This window comes from Arachis hypogaea, chromosome 18 (genome assembly GCF_003086295.3).
Source record: "Arachis hypogaea cultivar Tifrunner chromosome 18, arahy.Tifrunner.gnm2.J5K5, whole genome shotgun sequence".
Taxonomy (NCBI): domain Eukaryota; kingdom Viridiplantae; phylum Streptophyta; class Magnoliopsida; order Fabales; family Fabaceae; genus Arachis; species Arachis hypogaea.
In genome coordinates this window covers 125,814,694-125,838,535 of record NC_092053.1, presented here as the reverse complement: position 1 = coordinate 125,838,535, position 23,842 = coordinate 125,814,694, and the positions used below count along the sequence as shown (strand labels likewise).

The window sequence follows — 23,842 nt, the reverse complement described above, 5'->3', positions numbered from 1 at the left end:
TAGTGAAAAACTTAAATTGATTAAATATATGTATATAAACACAATTCTAGCTCCATTGGTTTAGTTGATGCTTTCATCTTTTTCATGAAACAAATGTTCTCTTTTCCAATTTGTCAGCATTAACACAAGTGTCACATTATGATTCTTATGGCAAAACTTGTCAACTTTTGTTCTATACAGGTTTCTCATTATCCAGAAGCTGAAATTCAATATGGCTTTTTTCTCTGGAATTGCTGAATCTATGACTGGGGCCCTTCATTCAGGTTTCATGATGAACCATCTCTGGTTTCCACTTTGGGTTCTTCTCTGCATTTGGCTTGGCTGCTCTCCACTGAAAGCCACTTGTATAGAGCTTTTCATTTGCTGCCTAACTTGATGGAGCTTTGTAGAATTTGAAAAGCTAGTTAGCTTTATGGGTCGTAAACAAGATAACTAATAGCAGCTGATGGTAACACCTGAAACTCATAAACAATGAATATCAAAAGACAAGAATGAAAAAAGCTTGACACACATGGGCTAAGATTCAAAACTCAACTTTCAAGACCAAGGTTAACAATTCAATTTTCCTAATTACTAATTCAATTAAATTTAATGTGCACCATAAGAGATTATACCTGCAATAAGCTGGGAATTAATCCAGCATAAAGTGCAGGAACACCTCCTTGTTCAACAATCTTGACACAAGTTGCCATCAGCTTCAACCTTGTTTCCCGAACTTGCATTTGAAGCTGTCTCCTCACAACTTCAAAGGGGTATGTAGCAGCTTCGGAACAACATCCAGCAATAGCACCATACAACAAAGTTATAATAGTACTCAATTCAAGTTGTTCCAAAGCGTTCATAGGCATAAAAATTTATAGCCTTAAAGGGTGCTGTCCGAAGAATATTTACAAAGTTTCCTTTCCAAAAACCTTTCAGCCCTTGAGAAGCCGCAATTGTACTCCAGCTTAAGCCTCTCAAGAGGTGCAACACAAACTGTGTATGATCTTCAAATCAAAATCATAATGCACAGGCAAAGAGAAACAGCAATTGGAAATGTAGCTTTTAATCTTGTCAAACCAAAATTCGAAAAGGAAAAATATTAATAGTAAAATGCATGATAGCTTTCTTAGTGCAATCAAAACCTACCCTTCTTCTAAGATGAGATTGAGAAGGACATGTGCGCGTGTCTTCTTGTTAGGCAATTGAAATGAAATGAAACACTCCACTTTATGTCTTGCAGGTTGGTGGAACATGGTATCATGCTGCTTCGATTGATTATCTCAATAAACACTGTTGTTCTTAAAATTTTAATACAACTCACAGTAGGAAATTTTATCTCAAAAAACATTTATAAGTTGTGAATTTAATCACACGCATATCACTGTACTAAGGAAAGGCCTTGTTTATTATCTGTATTCTTACATCGAGGGACTAATTGTAGCAATTGTGCCCCTCATCAAGTGAACGGAAGGTTTCCTCGACCAACATTTTTCCATTAAAGTAGTCATCAAGTAAATAACCTTTCTAGCATGCTGATCTGCCTGTGAATTGATGAGATATATTCTGTATTCTATGTAAGAGCAAGAAAGAATAATGCCAGGAAATATGGGGATAACTAGCAGGACTCATTAATTTTCACCTTCATGTTGAAGCCTGCTTTTGCACTGCTTTCTATAAACATCACTTCTAACTCTCTCCTTCCTCTATAGAAACTTGCCTGCAGGTTAAGTATCAAAATTGCCTTATAAGATTTCTTACGGAAAAATCACATAGTTTTTTTTTTTTTAATAAAAATCAAAACACCAAATTTAACAACTCATTGCTCACCTCTTATCAACAAGATCAGTTTTGTTTCCAACCAAGACAATAATAACATCAGTGCCGCGTTCTTGGCGAACCTCCTCAACCCACTTGGTAGTGTTCAAAAATGGTTGCCTGTCTGCATCAGAACAGGTTGGGAAAGTATTCAAATAATTATATATTGCTCTTCAATTATCTAAGAAAAAAAATTAATTTTTTGATTAAAAAAATTCAATTTAAAAAAAAAAGTGTTAGTATAAGTGTTTAAGTGTTTAACACTGTAACTATAAGATCAAGTCAGCACTAACCAATAGTTGCATAATACTTTTCTATGTTAGCAGCTTAAGAAGAATACTAGACACCCAACTATTCCTAACCAAATCTATCAAATTTTCATTTCGTGTTGTTCCATACAAATAAATTGAGAACCAAGATCTATGGCTGATAGCGACCTAATCAACACATACATCATGCATGTATGTTATGTATTTAACATCGCAAATCACATCCACAATGCCATTAGTACCCACCCTTCTTTGCCTTAATAATAATCGCATTATTATTAGAATTGAGGTCGGGACAATGCTTGAAATAAATATCATCCATGTTTGTCTCTCCCTTGTAAATATAAACTCCCCAATGATTCAATGTTAAGGTTGATTCACATACAACATGAATGGCTTTCCAATCATCTCCAATATATGCATCAAGATCATGCCACTCTTCGTCGCTGAACAAAGTTCGAAGATCGAAAAGTAACACATGATCTTCCCCAACATTGAAATATTTGGACTCTTTTGGAAATATTTGTTGGCCTACTATAAACAGGTTGAGACCAACAGTGTAGGATTTGGACGAAGCAAATTGAGGCCAGAATTCTAGATACTTGGTCAATGTCTCATCAATATCACTGCCAGTGGCTCCTCCAAAAATGAATGCTAAAGCAACAACAGGGAACTTTCGCCTAGCCCAAAAGATTGGAATATCTTCGCTGCAATTGTAGTCAAGCCAATTGGGAATCTCCTTTTTTGGCATCACAACTTCAATTCTTTTAGTCTCTTGTAAAATCTGCCAATCAGATAAAATTAATTGTAAAATGAATTTCAGCTATTAAAAGGAAAAAAGAAAAAGAATTCTATTGACTCCTCTAGTCATTGAATCTTCCATATATGGTTGTAAGATACCTTGGACCACGGCACGGTTGAGGACTGTGGAGTTAAGGATAGGCAATATCTTGCATCTACTTTTTGAATGCTTGATGGAAGTTCTGGAATTAGCATAAGATTCTTGCAATAACTCACATCAAGACTTTTTAAGTGCAAATATCCTTCAATGCATTTTAGGAGGGAAAAAAGACAATTGTTTGATACATTGATGCCTTCCAACTTTTGGAGAACTTGAAGAATTGGATGAAGATCTTCATCTGATAGATTAGCACCACTGAAATTCAATCTCCTTATATTTGGACTGCTGTGTCCTTTAAACCTTTTAAATGATTTTCCAAGCAGAGAACATCCGTCTATTGTCAATGTGAAAAGTTTTGGCAACATCAAGAAGCTACTTGGTAGATACTGTAGTCTTTTGGATCTAGAGATATCTATATGCTCAAGCCCTGTAAGATTACCAATGGAATTTGGGAACTCCTCGATTGAAGAATTTGCCAAGTTAATCTTTAATGGTTTGTCCATCTCTTGCATGATTTCTGGGAAGCTTTGGAGGCTTTTACAAAAGTAAAACGAAAGCACTTCGAGAGAAGGCAAATACATTTCTGGTACGAAATGTTTGAGCTTACTGCATTCAGAAGCACTCAAATACACAAGGTTTGGCATAAATCCAATGGATTCATCAAATCCTACCAGATTATTGCATTTGTCAAGTGTGAGGACTCTTAGGCTTTTAGCTCCAGACATGTTGGGAACTTGAGTAACGGATTGACTTTGAGAGAGATTGATAAATGTCAAATCCTCAAATACCTGCAAAACGGAGATGTATAAATTGTTCATCAGCATGTTCAATTATATTATTGTTAAGTTTTATAAATACAATTTGAAGCCATTAAAAATTAATATAAGATATTGTGAAAGTTTATTTACTTAAGTATACCCTTAAATGACTAATTCAGAAATAAAGAGGGAAGGAGAGAAGTGTGCACCTGAAATGGCCTTTCCAATTTAAGAGCACTATGTGGTAGCTTGAGGTCAACAATTCTGTGGGGTTGAAAATCTAGTGGGAATGACTCTGATGGATACCCTTTCCACTCTAGTACTCGTAAACTATTTGGAAGATGACTTGGTCCTGTTGAAAATTCTGTATTCTGAACAATTAGAATTCTGAGGTTCTCCATCTTGTTAAAAGCAGTATTCTTCCAATATTTTACTTCTTCAAGGGTAGAAGGGTGAAGCATTATTCCTTCAATTGAGCTACTTCCCGATAAAACACAAGCACAGGATCAACACTTCCTAGATTGCCATTGTTAAAAAGATAACAACAAATTAAGTCTTTTAAGGTAAATTTATTTCTCTAAAAAAATTAGAGTAATTGAGAGGAGACTTCTTACTGTGTCATCTTTGAGTACTTGAAGAATGTCCTTGGGAGACCATAATCTGCTACGTTCACCCGGGTTTGTTGGCGACTCGCTCATTACAATCTCCTTGCCCATGTCTTGCACTAGATCATGCATTTCCAAGCAGCCATTTTGATTTACAGTGACAAGACATTTACTAATGAACACTCGAAGAACTGGATAGAAGTCGCAAGCTTTCAATACCCTTTTAACATACTCCCATTTCTCTCCTTTGAAGAAACAAGCAATGTCCAAGTAAGTTTCTGGTCAAGTTCATACAAGCTAACGTAACTTCTTTCAAGTGCTCCTTGAATACTTGGATCAATTCTATACTTCCAGTTCCTCTTCCCAACTATCCACACTTGTAAAACCCCCTAAATGGGAGCCTATTACTTCTAAAGCAAGTGGAAAGCCCTTTGCATAACTTATTGCATTTCTTGAAACATTTTCAAAGTTCTCTGCAGGCTCCTTGCTGTTGAAAGCATGCCAACAAAAGAGTTCCAAGGAATCATCATCATTTAGCTCCTCCATCTTGTATTTCTTGGTGACAACATCACCCATCACATGCTTGTCTACCACATCAGTATCCCTTCTTGTTATAATGATTCTGCTGCCTGAACCAAACCAATCATCCCTCCAGCCAGTGATTCAGTTGTGTTTTTTTAAAATTTTTGGAAACTGATTTGGGTAATTACTCAAAAATTAAATAATAACAATAAACCACAAATAAAATACTCACCTGTGTATTTAGTGGAGTGGTTGAGTGTAAATGTAATACACTAATTCTAGGAGATCAGAATCGGAAGAAGAAGAAATGAGGAAGATGGGTTCGGTAGGTTCACTCTTGGGGGGGACTGCCATGTGTCGTCCATGCACGACAAAACGGCGACGCCGTTTTCCTGCCGTCAGTAACCACTCCCTTAACGGCGTTAAACTCGTTCGCTGTCTCATCTTGGTGAGACTACAAATCCAATATTTTAAAAAAAAAAGTTCGTTACTTTCCCAGTTAAGTCAACATTTTAAATAATTTGTTGGTGTGAATCCAATTTAGCTCCTTTGATTTGGCTCATTGCCTCAGATACATTCCAATACCAAATAATAATAAGCAAACATTTGCAATTGCAAAACCTAATAACATTTTCTTCCTCAAACTCAGTACCAAACTACTGTGAATTTGTGATGGCAAATGATGATGTATTTCTGAGTTTTAGAGGAGGAACACGCTACCGATTCACGGATCATCTCTATCATGCTTTGCGGCGAAATGGAATCGACACGTTCAGAGATAACGAGAATCTGAGGGTAGGGGATGAACTGAGACCTGTTCTTATGAACGCAATCGAGAATTGCAAAATGGCAATAGTGGTGCTGTGCGAGAACTACGCATCTTCGACGTGGTGCCTTGATGAGTTGGTCAAGATCGTTGACTGTCACGAAAAGCAAGGGAAGCAGGTTCTGCCAATTATTTACAGAATGAAACCTTCAGATGTGTGGGAACAGAAGGGTTCCTATGAAACAGCCATGGCTAAACATGAGGATAGATATGGAAAAGACTCTGAGAAGGTCAAAGCATGGCGATTAGCTTTGTCCAAAGTAGACACGCTAAAGCTAATAAAATGGCTGCATTGCACGGAGATCACGTAAGTCGATTACATTCATTTCTTGCCTTCTTTTGTTTTCTTTTACAGAACCACGCACTGTTGATATACTTGTTCTACCTAATTTTAATTTTTCAACAGAATCATATATGTTTCAAGTAAGTAGATTGGATTCTAGTTTAAATGTGTTGTCAATTCTTTTATACTGACATCTAACTTGAGGTTGTTGCATATAGATAATAATAGTATTTTTATTATTTAACTATTTTTTTCTGTACATTAGTATATGATTGGATATATTTAGTGTAAAATAGTTCTATAAAACAGTATATATATGAAAATTAACATTTTTGTACTTTTAATTTTACTGTAGATGAATTTCTTACTCAGAACTTTTTCATTAGTTATAAAGATGTATGAGTTATCTTGTTATAAAAGTAGTTCTATAATTAAGAGTTGAAGACACATGTTAGAGTAGTTTAGTTGGATAACCGTTAACTTAATATAGTTAGAAAGTTGTTAATGATGAGTTAGGAAGTAGTTAGAGTTAATCAGGGTTAAGAGTAATTTTCAGCTCATGTATAACTATTGTAATCTGTAATGAGTATCAGTTTGAGATTCTCCTTTATTCTTCAGCAAGTAATCTTCAATCACATGAGCTATTTTTCTGTCTCTCGTCTCATACAATCTCTGTCTGCATCTTCTTTGCAACCTCCTCAAAGCCCGAGGTTTTCACATGGTGCGATGAGAGTGGAAATTGTATCAGTAATGAGAATCTGAGTGGGCTAAGTAGAAAGAATAGATTGTTGCTGAAGGTTCCCAGTTCAGCCCAACTATGGCGAATGAGGAACAATTGTAGGATCCAGGATCACATAGAGAACATCTTTACTCCAATTGACATCGAGAATCTTGCGAAACTTTTGAACCAGCTCTCGAATTTTCTGAACTTACAGAATAGGATGAATCAATCTTCTGCAGGCAATCTTACTGTGAATTTAGACGCAAATAATCCCATTACCTGCATCCAGGTGAGAATCCTGAAGTTTCGATAGTAAATGTAACTTCGAACCCTTCCAATTATCATTGTTGGGCCAAAACAATGAGGCCCTTAGGTCAAAGAATAAACTGCAATTCTTTGATGGAACCCTCCCTGAACATGAAGAAACTGATGTTAATTTTTTAATAGAAAAGTGTATGCTATATATAAAGTTGGTTCATATAACATTCGTAATTAAAGTAAGAAAAACATCATGTTTGTGCAGGTATGAACCGGAGTTTATCAAGAATATTGTTAGAGACACCGCTGACAGATTACCGTTGCCTGAACCAACCCAGCATGTAGTTGGACTCGATACTTGCTGTGAACAAGTAAAATCAGTACTAAATATTGAGTCTAATGAAAATATTTGCATGTTGGGAATTTATGGACCTGGTGGAATAGGCAAAACCACATTGGCCAGATGTCTATTCGACAAGATCAAGCGGCAGTTTGAAGCTTCATGTTTTCTCGGTAATGTCAGAGAAAAATCTGAAAGTCGCGGAAGCTTGGAAAGTCTGCAAAAGACAGTTTTATATGACATGGGTGAGGAGACAATAACTGACCTTGGCAGTGAATTTAAGGGAGGATATGAAATCAAACGGAGGCTTCGCCACAAAAGAGTACTTCTAGTTCTTGATGATGTTAATTCAATAACACAATTGGAATCACTGGCTGGAGGGCATGATTGGTTTGGTTCAGGCAGCAGAATCATTATAACAACAAGGGATACTGATGTGGTAGACAAGCATGTGATGGGTGATGTTGTCACCAAGAAATACAAGATGGAGGAGCTAAATGATGATGATTCCTTGGAACTCTTTTCTTGGCATGCTTTCAACAGGAAGGAGCCTGCAGAGAACTTTAAAAATGTTTCAAGGAATGCAATAAGTTATGCAAAGGGCTTTCCGCTGGCTTTAGAAGTAATAGGCTCCCACTTAGGGGGTTTTACAAGTGTGGATAGCTGGGAAGAGGAACTGCACAAGTATAGAATTGATCCAAGTATTCAAGGAGTACTTGAAATAAGCTACAATAGCTTGTATGAACTTGATCAGAAAACTTTCTTGGACATTGCTTGTTTCTTCAAAGGAGAGAAATGGGATTATGTTAAAAGGGTACTGAAAGCTTGTGACTTCTATCCAATTGTTCGAGTGTTCATTAGTAAATGTTTAATCACTGTAAATCAGAGTGGTTGCTTGGATATGCATGATCTAGTACAAGACATGGGCAAAGAGATTGTAATGAATGAGTCGCCAACAAACCCGGGTGAACGCAGCAGATTATGGTCTCATAAAGACATTCTTCAAGTACTCAAAGATGACACAGTAAGAAGTTTCATCACTACTGTATTTTTTTAGAGAAATAAGTTTACTTTAAAAGACTTAATTTGTTATGTTTTAACTGTGGCAATCTAGTACTAAGTCTTGATCCTTTGCTTGTGTGTTATAGGGAAGTAGCTCAATTGAAGGAATAATGCTTCACCCTTCTACACTTGAAGAAGTAAATTATTGGATTAATACTGCCTTTGACAAGATGGAGAAACTCAGAATTCTAATTGTTCGGAATACAGTATTTTCAACAGCACCAAGTCATCTTCCAAATAGTTTACGACTACTAGAGTGGAAAGGGTATCCATCAGAGTCATTCCCACTAGATTTTCATCCCCACAGAATTGTTGATCTCAAGCTACCTCACAGTGCTCTTAAATTGGAAAGGCTATTTCAGGTGCACACTTCTCTCCTTCCCTCTATTTCTGAATTAGTCATTTAAGGGTACACTAAGTAAATAAACTTTCACAATATCTTATATTAATTTTTAATGGCTTCAAATTGTATTTATAAAACTTAATAATACATTAATTGAACATGGTGATGAACAATTTATGCATCTCCGTTTTGCAGGTATTTGAGGATTTGACATTTATCAACCTCTCCCAATGTCAATCCGTTACACACGTCCCGGATATGTCTGGAGCTAAAAGCCTGAGAGTCCTCACACTTGACAAATGCAATAAACTGGTAGGATTTGATGAATCCATTGGATTTATGCCAAACCTTGTGTATTTGAGTGCTTCGGAATGCAGTAAGCTCAAACATTTTGTACCAGAAATGTATTTGCCGTCTCTCGAAGTGCTTTCATTTTACTTTTGTAAAAGCCTCCAAAGCTTCCCAGAAATCATGCAAGAGATGGACAAACCATTAAAGATTAACTTGGTAAATTCTGCAATCGAGGAGTTCCCAAATTCCATTGGTAATCTTACAGGGCTCGAGCATATAGACATCTCTAAATCCAAAAGACTCCAGTACCTACCAGGTAGCTTCTTGATGTTGCCAAAACTTTTCACATTGACAATAGATGGATGTTCTCTGCTTGGAAGATCATTTAAAAGGTTCAAAGGACACAGCAGTCCAAATATAAGGAGACTGAGTTTCAGTGGTGCTAATCTTTCAGATGAAGATCTTCATCCAATTCTTCATATTCATCAGAAGTTGGAAGGCATCAATGTATCAAATAATTGTTTTTCATCCCTCCCAAAATGCATTGAAGGATTTTTGCACTTGAAAATTCTTGACGTGAGTTATTGTAATAATCTTATGATAATTCCAGAACTTCCATCAAGCATTCAAAAAGTAGATGCAAGATATTGCCTATCCTTAACTCCACAGTCCTCAACCATGCCATTGTCCAAGGTATCATACGTGCATATATGGAAGATTTGATGACTAGAGGAGTCAATAGAATTCTTTTTCTTTTCCCTTTTGATAGCTGGAATTCATTTTACAATTAATTTTATCTGATTGGCAGATTTTACAAGAGACTAAAAGAATTGAAGTTGTGATGCCAAAAAAGGAGATTCCCAATTGGCTTGACTACAATTGCAGCAAAGATATTCCTCTGTTTTGGGCTCGGCGAAAGTTTCCTGTTGTTGCTTTAGCATTCATGTTTGGGAGAGCCACTGGCAGTGATATTGATGAGACATTGATGAAGGCTCTAGACTTCTGGCCTCAAATTGCTTCATCCAAATCCTACACTGTTGGTCTCAACTTGTTTATAGAAGGCCAACAAATATTTCCGGAGAAGTCCAAATATTTCAATGTTGGGGAAGATCATGTGTTACTTTTTGATCTTCGAACTTTGTTCAGTGACAAAGAGTGGCATGATCTTGATTCATATATTGGAGATGATTGGAAAGCCATTCATGTTGTATGTGAATCAACCTTAACTCTGAATCATTGGGGAGTTTATGTTTACAAGGGAGAGACAAACATGGATGATATTTATTTCAAGCATCTTCCCAACCACAAATTGTCAAGCGAGTTAGTTCTAGAAAGAAGTCCGCAACAAACTCGGCAAAGAATTGGACAAGTGATAGATAATTTGAATCCAACAGAAACATTTGACAATGAGCATTTGTCTCTTGTTGATCTAGAAGAAGATAGAATGAGCTTTACAAAGGCATTGGTGAGGTCGTACAAGATGGCCAAGGCTAACGAAGCTTCTTCGTCTTCTAACTATGGGGCAAGTTTGAAGAAAGAATCAGAAGAATCTAATTGGGACGTGTTGCGGTTAATAGAGTTGATGAAGGAGAATGTGCCAAAAGATATTGCTGATTCAAACCCTGGTCAAATACAAGCTGTACAAGAATTCGCAGAAGAGTTTTTTAAGGCACGTGCACAATTTATGATGGAGAAAGACTGCGACATGTTGAATATTGGTATGATGATTGCTTTAGAGGAATACCATATTTTTGGACCTCCAACTCGTCGTTATTGGGGAAGAATAGATTTAAAACATGCAGATGATCCAACATTCAAAGCAGTGATGAGGAGGGCATTCCAAGAATCATGGAGAATTGAAGAACGCGCCAAAGCACACAATAGAAGGATGATTCCCATTCTTCTATTGAAATGCGAGATTCCATCCATATGGGGAGAATCATCGCAGAAGGAAGAATACGGTGATGATCCTGTGTTGGAAGAATTATTGAGCAAGATAGAGAAAGATGCTATGGACTGTAATAAATCATATGGTAAATTGAAGGCATCTATTACTTATACTAATGAACTACTAGCAGTTTCTGATGAATATTTGCTAGAAGCAACGTATCTCAGAGCACATGAAAATATGGAAAATGAAGTCATGTCAGAATGGGGAAGGTTAGAATTGGCATTATGTGACATGTTCAGATCAAGAATGCGAAGATCATTGTTTGGTTGGAGAAAGGGGCTCATGATTCCTGGAGCTAGTACTAAGAAGACCTCTTATGGGACAATTAGAGTGGCACTCGAAGATCAAGACACTCATGATAATAATCGAATGCAGCATAATAAGCTGTGGCGGATCCAGATTCCAAGGTACTTTAGAAGGTCCTTTTTTTTATTTTTTTATTTTCTTTTACGGTTTCTTTATTCTGGTTTTTTGTTTTTTGTACGGGCTTTGTCTTTCACTTTTTGTTTTACTCTTTTGGTTCTTTTGGTTCTTTTACGGTCTTTTATGTTTGTTTTTGTTTTTTTGTTTACTTTTATTATCATGGTTTTTTTTATGCATTTTCATTTAATTTTGCTCTGTCTTGTTTTATATTTTATTTTCTATTGTCTAAGGTACCTCTTTTTGGAAATTTGGTCTGTGGTACTTGGGATGGTCTAAGTAAGTTGGTGTATTTTTCGTTTACCCTGCATTACATTTGTCTAACACAATACACTTAGACATCTTGGTGTTAATTTAACTTACAAATTATTGTATATACATATATATGTTTTATCATCTGTATATTAATGTTTTTTTTTCTTATTTCGTTTGATTTAACTAAAATGACAAAATGCCATTTATAACAATGTTAATTAAAAGAAAAAGAGCTTTATGATCATTATTCTATATCTATGAGTTATCTATACATAGAGATCAAATTGTAAGATTAAAACTGACTTTGTATAACTTCTTTTTAATCCCCTTTCAATTTAATGACAGAATAAGAGAAATTTGAGTATATATTGGTCAAATAGAGGAGTAATCAGTATAATTTTGATAAATTAAATCTCCGTTGTGAGTGTAATTTATCGAGTTAATAGTCAATTTCGTCTCCGAAAGTTTTATCGATCTCCATTTTCGTTTTCGAAAGTCAAAATTAATCAAAAACGTCCTCGAAAGATACCTGTGTTGATCACGTTCGTCCTTCCGTCTTCTCGGTTGATGAGATGGCAAACGGCCGCTTACGTGGTTGTAGCATGTTGTTGCTGACAAGATAAGTTTTGTATAAGACATCAAATTAGTCCTTCGAGTTTATAAACCCTAGTCCCAAATCGAACGATAAATACATCGAGGTGATCACTTTCGGTGGCAGTAGAAGTAAGTAGGAGGCGTAATCTCTGGCTGGCTGCGTGGATGGAGAGAGGAGATGGTGGTTGTGGTGGCGGTTTGTCAAATGCATCGCAGGACAGTCATGGATCCAGTGTTTTGATGCGAAAGAGGAGGGTGAATGCTCATGATAGATCATGTTTCTGTGGGCTGAAGACTGTGATTAAGAAATCTGGAACAGCGGAGAATCCGAATAGATTATTCCATGCATGTCCAAGGTACCGGGTGAGTGATGGTAAACGAAGTTAAAGCTTTTTCATGTTGTTATATGCTGTTGGGTGTTCTCTGATTTTTTTGTTTACTCCCATCTGAAATTGTAGAAGGGCAGTCACTGCAATTATTTTAAGTGGGTTGATGATGATGAATTTGAAGCAGTGGGTGTGTGTGGTACAAAGAAAGATGCAGAAGCTGATATGGAGGTTGAAGGTGAGTATGATGAATGGAGGGTGAAGGTGGCATGGAAGCTGGGCACTTTAGAAGCTGAAGTTAGAGCTTTGAAACTGCTAATGATTTTGCTGTTTGTAGTAGTTGTGATACTTTGTTGTTTCTTATGTACTTCTAAATGAACCCAGTTATCCTCTATGAACATGTAATGATGTATTGAAATTGTTGATTTGAATGGGAGTAGTTATTTGAAGTTGGAAGCAATTCCCTATCAAATGTAGATAATTTTATAAAATTTGGCAATTAATTCTGTGTTTGCATGAATTATGTTGAGGCATAAACAAAATGAAGACAGTAAGTAATCTTAATAGTAACTTGTCATTGACGGCTAATTGTCACATTGTCTTAATAGAGAAATAGCAGAACAAAGTCATAAGGTTCTTAACTGACAGATACATTGTCCATAGACTAAATTACCACACACAAAAGCAACAAACAGAATGTTGTGTCATACACAAAATGAATCAACAACTACACATTCCTAACAAATCAAACTTTGTCATCAGTCTTCCTTGGAGCCTTGAAGCCTGGAGTAGGCACAAAGGTCATGAATTTTTCCAGCCGCTTAGCAGTTCCAGAACTTGTCCCCTTAATGGTCTCAGCAGAAACAGCCACAGATCCAGTTGCAATATGCTTAGGGGAGGACGTTAACCTTGCTTTTCTTTTTATCACTTGCAACTTAGGTGGCCTACCAATCAATTGATCCTGTATGATCCAGTACCAAATGAGTTTGTTACATGATTAGGCTACGTTCAAATTTTTTTAGGAGTTAGGAGTGATGATACTACCTGTAGGGGCTCTTGGGTTGGTGGGATGCATTCCGATTCACTGCTGTCACTCTCTGAGTCAGCCTGAGTGGGTGATGGAAGTGAAGGCATAGGTGCCTCAGCTTCTGTACCAATATCAGTATCAGTAGGGGCAGCATTTACTTCGGGTTCAGCACCTTCTGGAGCTGGGATAACAACTGCCAATTGTAGCTGCATCTGCTTGGCATGTTCCTCAGCATCCACAACCTTTTTCTTTGCGCATCTTCTTTTGTTGTGTCCAACCTCACCACAGTACATGCACTGGATTGGGTTGTATTTTCTTTTCATTTTTGTCTTTGACCCACTCGGTTGTTCTTCTTTGTCCCTTCTTTTCTTCTTTGTTAGCCTCCCAGGTTTAGGCTTCACTGGGGGTGGGACTGGTGCTGGATGTGGCGTTTTTTTCCATAGACCCTACCCCTTAACCGGATTGACATTAAAATAGTAGGTACGCTTATACGCTTCCATCTTTAACCACTCATGGCAATATTCTTCAGGTCTCTTGTCATTCTTATCTTGTATTGCCGATATTGCATGCATACACGGCATTCCTTTCAAGCCAAACAAATTGATACAGTAAACATACTATCATGAATGAAGACATTGTTAATTAAGTAAGGGAAGAAAGTTGTTACCTGTAAGTTGCCAAAACCTACAGGTGCATGTGTGCTTGCTCAGGTCAACCACCATATTCGTCGGCCAGCCATGCACTTCGTACAACTCATCTTTTTCATCACCAGACCACTGAGGAGCCCAATGGTGGGACAGCACTGTCATAGCTTCCAACCTACTTTGCTGAACATGAGGGAGAATTCCTTGGTAGTTCTGCAACTTCTTTCTGTTATCAACCATACTCTTCATGATGATTCTCCTAACTTTCTCAGCCAGGGTCAGGATAGGCTTACTCCTTTCGTGTTTGATCTTTGCATTGAATGACTCACAGGCACTGTTGCATATGTTATCCACTTTCGGAACCTCACTGAAATGCGCCTTCGTCCATGCCTCTTTTGGCCATTTATCAAGATACTGCCAAGCTTTCTCGTTGATCAACTTAACTCTCTTCATGTTTCTATCAAATTCAACTGTTGTCCTTGACCTTGCACATTTCCACACAAGATCTTTTAACTCACAACTACCCCACTGTTTCGAGAAATTGCGCCACAAATGCCACACGCAGAAGCGATGGTGAACTCTTGGAAAAACTTCCTGAACAGCAGGGATTAAACCCTGCAACAAAAGACCAAACACGAAAAGATATTAAATCATTTCAGTCCTCAACATTGAAATCATTAAATCAAACTAGTCCTTCAAAGAATATTCAGTAAATCAAATTAGTCCTTACAGAATTCATTACCTTCTGCATATATGAGATGAAGCACCATTTGTGCTCTCTGTAGTCACCTAGATCACTGTGAAGCAGTTCAAGAAACCATTGCCAGTTATCCTTGTTTTCCACACTGACAATTGCATAGACAATCACAAAGATGTGATTGTTAGCATCTTGTCCGCAAGCAGTAAGAATTTGTCCTCCGTGTAGTGTCTTCAGAAACGCTCCATCTAGTCCAATTAGAGGTCTATAACCCGCCTTAAACCCCCGCTCGCAAGCATCAAGACACACATAGAACCGATCAAATAGTGGAGGACTCTCAGGCATAAGGATCACACCAACTTGCACTCTGGATCCTGGATTGCTAGTGAGTAACTCGTTTGCATAATCCCACACCAAACCATACTGGGCTATCTCATCACCCTCTACAATTTTTCTAGCAGCTTTTAGTGCCCTGGTGATGCATGTGCTATTGAGGTACACATTACACTTTCGGACAAACCAATCATAAACCTCTCGATGCTTCATAGTTGGGTGCTTTCTAACCTTAGGTACTACCTTGCTAAGTGTCCAGGTTTGGGTTGCAGCCCTATTTTTTCTCTTACTAGGGTAGATGTGATTATCAACTAGCATTTTAATTTGCCAAGACAAGTCTTTACTGTTACAAGCACAATAAACCACCCATGGACAATCGTCTGACTTACAAACAACTCTAACCCTAACTCTATCATTCTTGGTAAATAATATATTTCTGCCCCACTGGATAGTGTAATCCCTAGTGGCTTGTATAAATTCAGCTTTTGATTTGAATGTCATACTAACCTCAAACTTCAGGTTTTCAAATTTGGTTTTTTCATTATATTGGGGATAAACAGTAGGTGTCTCCTCATCAGAGTCTAACTCCTTGCCAGAATCCTCTGATTAAAATAATAGCAATCCAGCAACAACTGCTCTGTATCAATCACCACCTAGTACACCCAGTTGGTACCAATCAACCTTTAACAAAAAAAAACATGCAACAGAGCCATCACTAAATTCAAACATCACTGACTACTGTCATAGAGCCATACAAAGTAACACAATCTCATACATGAAAATGCTAAAACAACACTAATACACCCTTCGTCACCCCAAACCCTAAATCAGACGAACATTAATACCACCACAGTAACAATACACCACATCACAGAATAAGTCAGAAATCATATTATGAGTTCAATCCTTACCTCTCAACGTCTCAATGCCTTCTTTTACTAGCAATGCTGCTCCAGTATAACATCTACTCTGCATTCAACGGCCAAAGCCTTTCCATTGTAATCGTCTAGCAGCACTAACGATCCTTGTCGCAGTGGTGCAGAGCTTCGGTCAAACGCTTAGGGCATACCTTGTCGGAGACGACACGTTTTGGAGCGAAAGACAGAGCGATGGTTGATATGAGACAGGGGTAAGGCATCGCAACGTTTCAAAACCTCTTCAAAAGATAAAACGGCGACGTTTCAACGCTATTGGCTCACTCAACCAAAACGACGTCATCCTGCTTCACTGCCACCTTGGCAGTTAACGGGCCACGTAAGCGGCCGTTTGCCATCTCATCAACCGAGAAGACGGAAGGACGAACGTGATCAACACAGATATTTTTCGAGAACGTTTTTTATTAATTTTAACTTTCGTAGACGAAAATGAAGATCGAAGACACTTTTAAAGACGAAATTGACTATTAACTCGTGACGGAAACTTAAAATATATTCTGCAGCGTGGATTCGTTAGCTAGTGGGTTCTAGCGAGATCCATCCCCTTTCTCTTATTTTTGGATTTTATAGTCCTTTTTTTCTGATAATTCATAATTGGTTAGGTTCTCGCTCTCTAGAGAAAAAGTTCAATTCGCACATAATGCAAAAAGCAACAAATAATACAGTTAGATTACAGTTTATACACCTCATCTAAACACTAATTCAAAACAATTGATAGTGTATCTAGATTATTATTTTATTCTAAACAATCAAGTAAAGTTTTTGCACTACTTGTAAAATAGGAATACCATTCTGAAATAAAATAAAAAAGTTTTCCGAAACAATTAAAACTTTTTTTTTGGACGGGCAATTAAAACTTAAAAGCGCATTATCTATAAATATCCAACCTCATTTTTGGATGGAATCAAAACCGGCCCAAGAAAAGCCCATTTATGAAAAGTTCGATAGAATCGGAATCAGCCCAATAAGACCCCAATGTCAATTTGTCATGAAAGATCAATATTTTACTTGACCCTTTGGACTATTCTAGCTTTGTTGTGTAATTTTGGACTCTTTCTTAATATTTGTGTCCCAAAACAGAAGATATTTTTGAGACTGACAGTTTGACGCAACATTTAATATTTTTATGTTTTATAAACGACAGAAATACAAAATTTAATATTTTTATGTTTTATATTCTATTTAGTGATAAAATAAAATAAATTATAAAAATTTAATTTATTTTTTTATTTAAAAAATTTGAGAAAAAAATATAAGAGTAAAAGACATTTTTGTTTCTGATCTTTTTTTCGTGGACATTTTCGTCCTCAAGAAACGGAAAATACATTCAAGTCCCTCGCCTCCGAAAAACGTGGACATTTCAATCCTTCCGTCGAATTCAGGCGTTTGGATGGGACGGAAAAGTCTGACCTGATAGAGGTAGCACTGACATGGCCGTTACGGAGGCCACATGGCAGGGAGCATTTTGAAACAGGACATATAAGTCCGTGGAGACAAAAACGACGCCGTTTTTGTAACCTCCCCCAATCTTTTAAATTTCTCTACCCTTTTCTTCTTCCTTCGTCATTTTTCCCTTCTATTCTTCTTCCTCGGCCCCTGCCTCCATCACCACCGCACAGTCGCGCCTCCGTCAGCCACCATCAACGCCGGCGACCTCCTCCTTCTTCTCTTTTGACAACCACTTGTTGATGTCCAAATACTTGATCTGTTGACAACCACTTGCAAGATCCATAGTTGGTAATATTTGTGCACCTTTGCAATCCCAGTTTTTCCAGATTATGACAGTTTTTGGAGAGAGCTTCTAATATACCATCCATAACGAATCTGCAACCAGCGAGATGCAATACCCGTAAGTCGCTACAGCCTTTAGCGACAGCAGATAGTCCCTTGTCAGTCAGCTTTCTGCAGTAGGATACATCCAATGACTGCAACAAGGAAAGACCTTCGCCAATGGCTTTCATTCCAACATCTGAAATTCCTGTGCACATTAAACCAAACAAAAAATTCCATGTCAATCTTATTGAAAGTTTCACTCCCCATCAGAAGAAAAGCAACATCCCAAAGGTGGTAGATAACCTTAAATCATCACTCAATTTGACTATCATGATAACAGCATTCAAAATTTTTCATTTTCAAATTGCATAATAGAAACAACAACAGAACTCAGAAGCACAATCATTCCAAGTGATGAGTTCAAAACTACTTCATATAACCAGTTTCAAAAGCAAAAATCAAGAAAAAGCAATAGCAGTAAACAAATCCAGCATCTTAGGGGGGGGGGGAACTGAAATTTAAAGCTCAATATTTGAAAAAAGAAAACGTGAAGAAAAAATTGGCGATGACGTCGAGGTCGGAATCGGTGATGCCGGGATAGAACGACCGCGAAACGGACTGGGCAAGGTCCAATTCGAGCAAGCGCGTGAACCTATCAGCCATTATGCGAAGCATGTGTGGACCTGCACGCGCCGCAAGCTTCTTCCTTTCAGTGCTCTGCAATCGGAGCCACCTCTTACACACCAACCCGAAGATCTCCTTGTCCTTCTCGCTCTCCAGCTTCGCCAGAATCGAACGAAGCTCGTCGTCAGTGAGAGTGTCATTTATGCAGAGGTTCGAGGATCTCGATCCGGCACCGTTCAATGTTGTTGGTGTGGAGGAAAAGCCTAACCCCTCGAGATTTGAGACTAATTTTTGCAGAAGGGCGGCGGCGCGGCAGCAGTGGGTCGTCGAGAAGGTTGTCGCGGACGAACGGTGGGTGGAAGGAGGGTGAGAAGAGAGAGAGACTAATGGGAGTAAGGGAGTGAGAAAGGGAAGAAGACGCGAAAAGAGAGGAAGGAGGAGGTTGCCGGTGTTGATGGTGGCTGACGGAGGCGCCGCTGTGCGACGGTGATTGAGGCAGGCTAAAGAAGAAGAATGGAAGGGAAAAAGGACGAAGAAGAAGAAAAGGCAGAGAAATTCGAAACAGGATTGGGGGAAGTTACAAAAACAGCGTCGTTTTCATCTTCAGGGACTTATATGTCCTGTTACGAAATGCTCCATGCCACTTGGTCTCCGTTACGGCCACCTTAGCGCCACCTCTGCCAGCTCATCCTTTTCCATTCAGTGCAAACAGCTGAATTCAACGGAAGGACATAAATGTCCACGTTTTTCAAGGATCAAGGGCTTTAATGTATTTTTCATTCTTTGAGGACGAAAATGTCCGCAGAAAAAAAAGTCAGGGACGAAAATGTCCTTTACTCAAAATATAATTATAAAAATTTAAAAAATAATAAAAAAATAAATTATATTTTTCATTACTATATCTGTATTCTTTCTGTTAGAATAGACTTAAAATATATTAATTTAATATTTTAGACATAATATTTTTGTTTATGTCTCATCTATCAAACATAATTTTCTGTCTCAATATATCCTGTAAATAAACGCTGTAACACCCTAATATCCAAATCCTTATGCTCGAGTCATAAGTCAATGATAACAAGGTGGTACGACTCTCAAGGTGGATTTTTATTACATAATTATAAGTAAAATTGAAAAGAGTATTAATCAAGAAGCCTGAAAAGAGTAGAAACAAAATCGCGAAGCCGTATCACTCACGTATCAACAACTAAAAGTTCAAGCGTGAAGTCGAAAGCGATATACAGATAAAGACATTAAGGAGAATAAGAGAAGGACAGCATAGAGATATATATAACATAAGTAAATAGCCACTAGTCGCGACCCGCGAAGTTTAGGCCGGCTGGGGTACAGTATGAAAGTAGTTGATAACAGTATCTCCTAATCTCTCCCAAAAGAAACATAGGAGCCTCTATAGGTAAGTTTAGAAGAGTTCAATACATAATAAAGCATTTCAAAATAAAGGTGGAGAGATTCTAAGCAAATATAAAGTAGAGAATATAAAAATCTTTGCCATCTCTCAGATGAACCACAGCTCACTTCTGAGCACCTAGACCTGTATCTGAAAAAAATAAGAGATATATACGGAATGAGAACCCCCAACCCATGGGTTCCCAGTACGGTAAAAGTGCCAAATAAATACAATGCATTGTAATAAAAACTCACTAAACATCCTAAACTTCCTTTCACCAAATATTCATCTTATATTCTCGCTAATCCAAAAATAGGCAACTGTCATAAGGGAATGCTAAATTTGATTCATATTCCTCATGCTTCCCAACTTTCTAACTCTCCGACGATTCACAATCAGAATTATAAACGAAACCATCCCCAACCATTCTATCTCAGCAATTCTATATCGTTACCTCATATCCTCACCTGGAGCAAGTGAAATCACTTCACTGCATCTACCCAGGGAGCTCAAATTATCTCACTCTCTACTTGGAGCAAGTGAAATCACTTCACTGCGTCTACCCATGGAGCTCAATTACCTCATTCAATAATCATCATCATTATTCAATTACATCATCAACTCATCTCGTCAAGAACAACCCTCAACGTCCACCGACAGCAGCATGAGGGACCTCTCAATTGTACAAACACAAGCAATACAGGCAAGTAATACACAATTAAAGTACAAGTAGGACAAGTAGCACATAATCAGGTAACATAGCATATATGATATAGCAGTCCAAAACAAATAGGCAAACCCAAACAATTCAAACATATGCAGATAATGTATACCTGTCCTATGACTGATGAGTCTCATCTGTCAGTTATAAAGCCAACCTGACAAGTCCTGGTAGCTAACCATTGGACTGTCCCTCTGTCGTGCATCCCCAACTCGAGTTATTCACAATCGTAATCATAATCACACAACACCCACACTGGTGTTTATCCACGAGGGCAAACTCATCCGGAACTTTCACAGTGTCCGGCCACACTTACGACATAGGGTCAACAGAATTTCGGATCTCAACCTGGAGCAAGTGGAGCTGACCCATTGCATCTACCCAAGGAAATCTGAAATTCAGATAATTTCACAAATCTCAAATCAATCTCGACTGGGAGCAAGTGGGGGTTAACCACTGCATCTACCGCAAGAGTTGCAAACCAAACCCGGAGCAAGTGGAATCCATGCCACTGCATCTACCCAGACAGGTATATCTCACCACATCTCGAAGCAAGTGGATCAATGCCACTGCATCTACCCAGGCAGGTATATCTCACCACATCCCGGAGCAAGTGGATCAATGCCACTGCATCTACCCAAGCAGGTATATCTCACCATATCTCGGAGCAAGTGGGGCGAAACCACAACCCTTGCGTCCACCCGGAGAGCCTCTATACTAACCAACCTGGAGCAAGTGGGGCGCAACCACAACCCTTGCATCTACCCAGGAGGTACGTTCTCATATGCACAGGAGGAACTAAGGAGGGGATCCTAACCTTCCACATCTCGTTGGGGGCGATTTTATAATACCAGGAGGAACAAGGAAGGGGATCCTCACCTTCCTTCATCTCTCTGGGGTCGCACTTTCAAGAAAGAGAGCTCAAGATAAAACAATCATTCAAAGTCATATTTTCAGTTCCAGCCATAAATCAATATTTACCATAGCCATCCGGCTCATAACATAACCCATAACCAGCCAATAATCATTATTAAATACAGCTCTTCGGCTCATGGCATACACTGCACTTCCATCATCATCCTCAACAACTCATACAATCATCATTAATCCTAATTCATCATTAACTCTCCCCCTCAAGCTACCACCCTTCCTAGTCCCTTCTCATTTCTAGGCCTACTATAGGGCTTTAAGACTTAAAGGGTGAGAATAGAGGCTTAAAAGTTTAGAATTCGGCTTTAAAAACTCAAAATCAACTTTTGCTGAAAACAGGGTCACGCGTGCACGTCACCCATGCGCACGCGTGGAAAGCAGAAAAAGGAAGTGACACGTTAGCGTCGTCTATGCGCACGCATGGAAAGCAGAGAGATCAAGTGACGCGTGCGCGTCGGTCATGCATACGCGTGGGTGCGTTTTGTACCAAAATTTTACTAAGTTAAAAGCTGCAGGATTACATTTTAAAACCCCAAACTTCCGACACACATAACTTGTTCTACAAAATTCCTTTTTCAACCATTTCTAGACTGTTGGAAAGATCGTTGAATGAACTTTCATAAAAATTCAGTTTTGAAGAATTCCTAACTCCGAGGACTGAGTTACGAACCGCCGAATTTGGTCAAAATCAGTTTTTACCCAAAGACAGAAATTACCAATTTTTCCAATACTCACAAGCCAAATTCATTTTTGCTCATCCAAATGGCCACAACCCAACCACATTCACATAATTACACTCAACCAAAACTAAACCTACCTCATCTACACAATTTCACCCAAAATTATCAAATTCCACACCTCAATTCCTCAAACCTTATTATTCAATAATCAAACCAATTATTCACACATTCAATATCTAAAATCTATCCAATCTCTTATATTATCACACAATACACACATCAACTTACCTTCTTACCTCTTTCTGGCCTCCGGCCCAAGATTCACGGTCTCCGACCCAAATTCACAATTTAAATACATATTCCACAAACCAATATTCATTATCCAATTCATCAAATCCTCAACACACCAAACATACAAATTCACACAACTCTCAACCCAATCATTAATTTACATTACATATCAACTATGCATATTAGTACCAACCATTTACACAATCCAAACTTAATCCTAGGGGCATCTAGCATAGGAATTCTCATCTCACCACACGGTACTTAAATGAAACTTAAACCGTACCTCTTGTAGTAAAAATAATTGAGCTTCTTCTTGGAAGTCTCCACCAATCCTTAGCTCTAAGCTTCACCAAGGCCCCACAAGCAATATCAATCTTCCAATTGTGCACTAAAATCACCCAATACTCTAACATGATCAATTTTCACACTTATAATCAACGTAGGGTTCATGAAATTGATAAATCACAAGGGTTAGAGGGTTTCTTACCTTAACTCACGAAATTAGTTGATGGAACTCACCACTGGCTCATACTAGAGCACTCCTAAACAACCAAAATCACAAGATTTCCTCAAAACCCAAACCAAATTCATATTTAGAGAGAAAAACAAAAACTGGGTAGAGGACAGTAGAATACTCACCACAAAACTTTGATAGAATTGTAGAGGATGAAAAGAGCGACGCGTGGCCGCAAACGGCTCGTCAACCGGAGTTCTGGAGAGAAAGTTATAATGATTTGAAGTTTGATGAAGTTAGAATTTTGTCTCTTCTTCCTCTCTTCTCCATTTCAGCGCCCTTACCCTCTTCCTTTAGGGTAAATGAGCTGAAATGCTCATAACTAATGTTTATATATGCTGGGTCTTGGATCCATTTGGACCCGATTCACTTAGTTTAGTTGGGCCAAAACCTCTAAGATTAGAGTTTTAAATCATATTTTAAATATTTTTATCTTTTCAAATTATAAATTCTTATTTCTTAAAATTATTTAATTCTAATTAATTTTCTCAACTACAGTACCGGACAGATCTCAGCCAGTACTGCCGGTCAAATTTTTAGTCCGCATTTTTGTTTAAAAAAAGTTTATTTTTTGACTCAAAAAAATTCACTGAGTCCAAATATCATATTTAAATTATCAAATTTTAATTGCTAAATTTTTTAACTATATTCACTTTTATTTAATTTATTATTTAATTACACGGTTTTAGCGAATTTTACAAACGCAGCCTAATATATTGCATTATATATTGGCCTGACATATT

At 37.9% G+C, this 23,842-nt stretch overlaps 4 protein-coding genes across 14 annotated transcripts; 1 reads left to right on the top strand and 3 right to left on the bottom strand.

The window, feature by feature from the left end:
• LOC112770467 (TMV resistance protein N) lies at positions 1–5,708 on the bottom strand. Of its 10 annotated transcripts, none has more exons than XM_029295008.2 (10): positions 5,573–5,708; positions 5,085–5,306; positions 4,340–4,959; positions 3,935–4,241; positions 2,967–3,755; positions 2,313–2,850; positions 1,810–1,921; positions 1,622–1,699; positions 615–1,523; positions 1–455 (listed from the first exon to the last, which is right to left on the bottom strand). In XM_029295008.2, exons 4-8 carry the CDS (start codon positions 4,184–4,186, stop codon positions 1,669–1,671), a joined length of 1,722 nt encoding a protein of 573 aa, XP_029150841.1. In that variant the 5' UTR covers positions 4,187–4,241; positions 4,340–4,959; positions 5,085–5,306; positions 5,573–5,708; the 3' UTR covers positions 1–455; positions 615–1,523; positions 1,622–1,668. The 10 variants fall into 10 exon arrangements, with proteins under 10 accessions (XP_029150841.1, XP_072080390.1, XP_072080392.1 ...); XM_072224289.1 differs by lacking the exon at positions 5,573–5,708 and having other exon boundaries at positions 615–975; positions 1,129–1,244; positions 1,405–1,523; positions 4,340–5,306; XM_072224291.1 differs by lacking the exon at positions 5,573–5,708 and having other exon boundaries at positions 615–986; positions 1,129–1,523; positions 4,340–5,306.
• Positions 4,186–4,906, bottom strand: LOC114925805 (TMV resistance protein N-like). The gene is made up of 3 exons (XM_029294947.1): positions 4,708–4,906; positions 4,333–4,608; positions 4,186–4,241 (listed from the first exon to the last, which is right to left on the bottom strand). Exons 1-3 carry the CDS (start codon positions 4,904–4,906, stop codon positions 4,186–4,188), a joined length of 531 nt encoding a protein of 176 aa, XP_029150780.1.
• Positions 5,339–11,743, top strand: LOC112769414 (TMV resistance protein N). 2 transcript variants are annotated; one of them, XM_025813936.3, is made up of 5 exons: positions 5,339–5,985; positions 7,206–8,304; positions 8,429–8,704; positions 8,881–9,669; positions 9,785–11,743. In XM_025813936.3, exons 1-5 carry the CDS (start codon positions 5,525–5,527, stop codon positions 11,624–11,626), a joined length of 4,467 nt encoding a protein of 1,488 aa, XP_025669721.1. In that variant the 5' UTR covers positions 5,339–5,524; the 3' UTR covers positions 11,627–11,743. The 2 variants fall into 2 exon arrangements, with proteins under 2 accessions (XP_025669721.1, XP_072080383.1); XM_072224282.1 differs by having other exon boundaries at positions 5,889–6,971.
• Positions 11,744–13,995: 2,252 nt separating this feature from the next.
• Positions 13,996–15,436, bottom strand: LOC112770466 (uncharacterized). The gene is made up of 3 exons (XM_029294946.1): positions 14,936–15,436; positions 14,217–14,808; positions 13,996–14,132 (listed from the first exon to the last, which is right to left on the bottom strand). Exons 1-3 carry the CDS (start codon positions 15,434–15,436, stop codon positions 13,996–13,998), a joined length of 1,230 nt encoding a protein of 409 aa, XP_029150779.1.
• Positions 15,437–23,842: the final 8,406 nt, after the last annotated feature.